Consider the following 3,426-nt stretch of genomic DNA (forward strand, 5'->3'; position numbering starts at 1 on the left):
ATTGTTAACTAATTTATGTCATTCCACAAATTTTCGTTATTTTTTTTTTGACATTTCTCTTGAGACAACTTTTTGTTTTGGGATCAAAAGTGCCCTGGCGGGAGAATACCCAATAAACGTTTAGGTTTGCGCTCAACTTGAGGTTAAGTTGAGAACTAAGGTATTTCTCAAATCTCCAACGTTATTTCTCAACAGTACCTCAAGTGGAGGATCATAGCGTTCTCAACAAAGGGGGCACTTTTCTTTTTGAAAAAAGGACTGTTTCTTAAGTTGAGAAAATGCTAGTTCCAAGAACCCTAATAATTTTGTTATATTCCCTACAAGAAAAGGACTTTTTTTCTGACCTCTTCACTAACACACTAAAATATAAACCAATATACAGAAAAACATTTGTAAAAATAACCTTAGGAAATACAATAAGTAGACAAGAGACCTTCTAGCACTGCTGGTAAAATCCCCATATGAGAAAGGGACGCATAGTCACATCTACACAAAAGAACTAGTCAGGTTTTTCATATTACCCCCGAATTTCCGATGAGGAAATTGCTGCCTTATTGCATCAGCACTGACCGTCAGGTGACCGGTCATTTGTCAGTAAGATTTCTTGTAGGGTTGGCATCAATATTATTGAAATATTTGATTGAAGCGCGCGCGCCGTTGTGTCAAAATAAATAAATTTGCGGGCAACACCAAACATAACTTGACAATTAAAAAAAAGTGACAGTGAATTTGTTGTGGTTATCATTTTTCTGTTTCTGATCTAAATCGCCATAAAAGAAAGTATAGTTCTTAGTGAAATTAAATACTCTTTTAGCATACATTTTGTTAATTATAGCTTATTGAAGTACTTTTCACTTTAAGCAAGTCAAAAAGCAGACGTTGTGAAGCAAATATTTTGTAAATGAATCTGTCATTTTCAAGGACAAACCAGGACATAAAGAAGCAACACTAGGAGGCAGTGAATATTTTTAAATCTATGAACTTTACCATTTGTCCAAATTTGGCTCTAACATAAGTTTTTGCGGATCACTAATTTGGAGTGGTGGCTGGCGAAATCACACATTTGGATTGAACGCCTTGGCTGACGAAAGAAATAAGTACAAGGGCTCATGAGATATGCGCGGAATTGAAGGCAAAGTTGTGGTGTTGGGTTCCCGAGGTAAACAAATAATGTACTCATGATTCATTTTAATATTACAAGCCCTTATATCAAGATTCGTTTATTTTAATCTAAGCCCCATTCACCTTGGTTAAAAAGAAAACGCGACTCATATGTACGTATGTACATATGTAGTTGTAAAAATGCTGCAACCACATGAAAAAGTTGTATTGCGTTTTAAGGCTATTCAAAATTCTATGCGAGGCACCGTAAATAATGAAACTGGCATGGTTAATCAACAGCAAATGTCGCAGTAAAATGCCTGTCTATATAATTTCTATTTTTATGTAGAAGCAGATAAAATAATCCACTTATATTAAAATACAAAATGGGTTCAACTTTGTATGAGACATACATTTGCATTGTATTCCGCTAGCTTATAAACTTATCAAGCATTCTACCTACTATAGTTGCCCTGTGCCCGGCCTTTGTTTACTTTTTATGTCTATTGGTTATAGAAAACATTCACTTATTTACGTACATACATGTGTGCATATGTAAGTAAGTATGTACATGTGCTACCCATTTGTTTATGCAAATACATATGTATTTACGAACATACATACATTTTTGTATGATAGTTGCATATTTTTGTAGATAAGAATACATAGCATGTACATTCATACATAGTTTCGAAAATTCAAGAAACTATAAAATTTGCAGTTAAGTATAGAATTTACAAAACGCATACATATGTACATATTTGCATTTATAAAAAAAAAAAAAATAAGTTTAGTAAATCCACATGTGCATATTAAAAGTCCCCGCCTGAATTTATTCATTTCACTGTTATCGAATCGGTGGGGAATTCTTTCAGAAAATCCCCAGATTGCAGCAGACTTAAACATTTAGTTGTTATATCTATTTTTACTAAATACAAGTTTCATTAACTGAAAACAAATCTCCTTTTTTACAGGAGTTGGCAAAACGCGTTTGGTCACATCGTATATAAAGAATACATTGCACAAAGATATTGGCCCAACGATAGCTGCATCATTTTTTACATGCAAAGTAATGCTAGACGATGTAAAAATCAAATTGCAAGTAAGTGACAAAATAATAGGGGTATTCTCGGAGTCTTGCACAGCCATTGCACAGTGTACGGTTTGCACGGATTGCACGGGAAAAACCGGTTTGCTATGGGACAGCTTTGCAAACCGTGCAATCCGTACACCGTGCAAGACTGTGAGAATACCCTATCATAAACATTTTAGAGCATCTCTCCAATCGCTTATTTATTTATGTCTTGGAACTGAAATGGTTCATCGTTGATTCATAGGTGTAAGAAAATGCACAACTGCATCTAATCGCACGTCCCACGATTGTTTACACAGGTGTCGTGAATTTTAATGAAGTACGTTTGTATAGTTTTAAAATATAAAACAGCTTATCGCTACAGCTCATTCTTGTTCGAAATATATGGACATTATTTTTTAGTATTTTCCAGAAAAGAGTTAAAAAGTTGATTGTACTAACTTGTCTATAGGCATAGATCTTAATTCAGTTCTTAGGAATTGTCTAGATCCATAAAATTTAGACACATATGTATGTGTTGTAAAAAAAATGGTGGGCGGTTGAATGCCCACAAAAATATGCAATGGTTAAGGACTTTTGGGCGTCAGCAGAGAAAGCTACAGGCTCGTTTAAAACTGTGCTAAGGGCTGTTAAGAGCGTGTCAGACGTGCGGTTGCAAGATGTGACTGCAATAGAGAGATCGCAAATCGATTTCGGAAATATATTTGAACTTGCTCGTGTTGCACTAGTAATCTGCAATTCGCCTTCCCGAAATAAAAAACCTCCTTCGAAAGACTTGTACTTTGCATGCAAGGTGTGAATGCTCATGCAACTGCTTTCTGAAATTGCTCAATTTGAAAGCCCTTTCGAAATAAATTTGCATTGCCATTGTTACTATACTTTACGTCGCTTCATTTTAATTAAATATACATATGAATGTATGAAAGTAAAATTAATGCCTTTTCTTCCTTTTTCGTTTAGATCTGGGATACAGCTGGACAAGAGCGCTTCAAAGCCGTTGCACCAATGTATTATCGTAACGCTAACGCAGCCATTTTGGTTTTCGATTTGTCACAGCATAAAACTTTTCGCGAAATCAAATCTTGGATACAGGAGCTACATCGTAACGTTCAGGAACCTATGGTACTTACACTTGTCGGTAATAAACTTGATTTGCTTGCTCATCGCACAGTTACGCACGATGAGGCCTATCTGTTTGCCTCATCAATCGGTGCCACCTATTTTGAGGCTTC

At 35.4% G+C, this 3,426-nt stretch overlaps 1 protein-coding gene across 1 annotated transcript in view; it reads left to right on the plus strand.

Annotated features, from left to right (window-relative positions):
- Positions 1-766: 766 nt before the first annotated feature.
- LOC118742599 (vacuolar protein sorting-associated protein 21) overlaps positions 767-3,426 on the plus strand; it is a 7,982-nt gene continuing 5,322 nt past the window's right edge. The window contains exons 1-3 of the mRNA XM_036474798.1: positions 767-1,159; positions 2,076-2,203; positions 3,155-3,421. Coding sequence (XP_036330691.1) covers positions 1,117-1,159; positions 2,076-2,203; positions 3,155-3,421 — 438 coding nt within the window. The 5' untranslated portion in view covers positions 767-1,116. The remainder of the gene's footprint in view (positions 1,160-2,075; positions 2,204-3,154; positions 3,422-3,426) is intronic.

The sequence above is a fragment of the Rhagoletis pomonella genome, unplaced genomic scaffold (genome assembly GCF_013731165.1).
Source record: "Rhagoletis pomonella isolate Grant_MI unplaced genomic scaffold, Rhpom_1.0 Rhpom_scaffold_00007, whole genome shotgun sequence".
NCBI lineage: Eukaryota > Metazoa > Arthropoda > Insecta > Diptera > Tephritidae > Rhagoletis > Rhagoletis pomonella.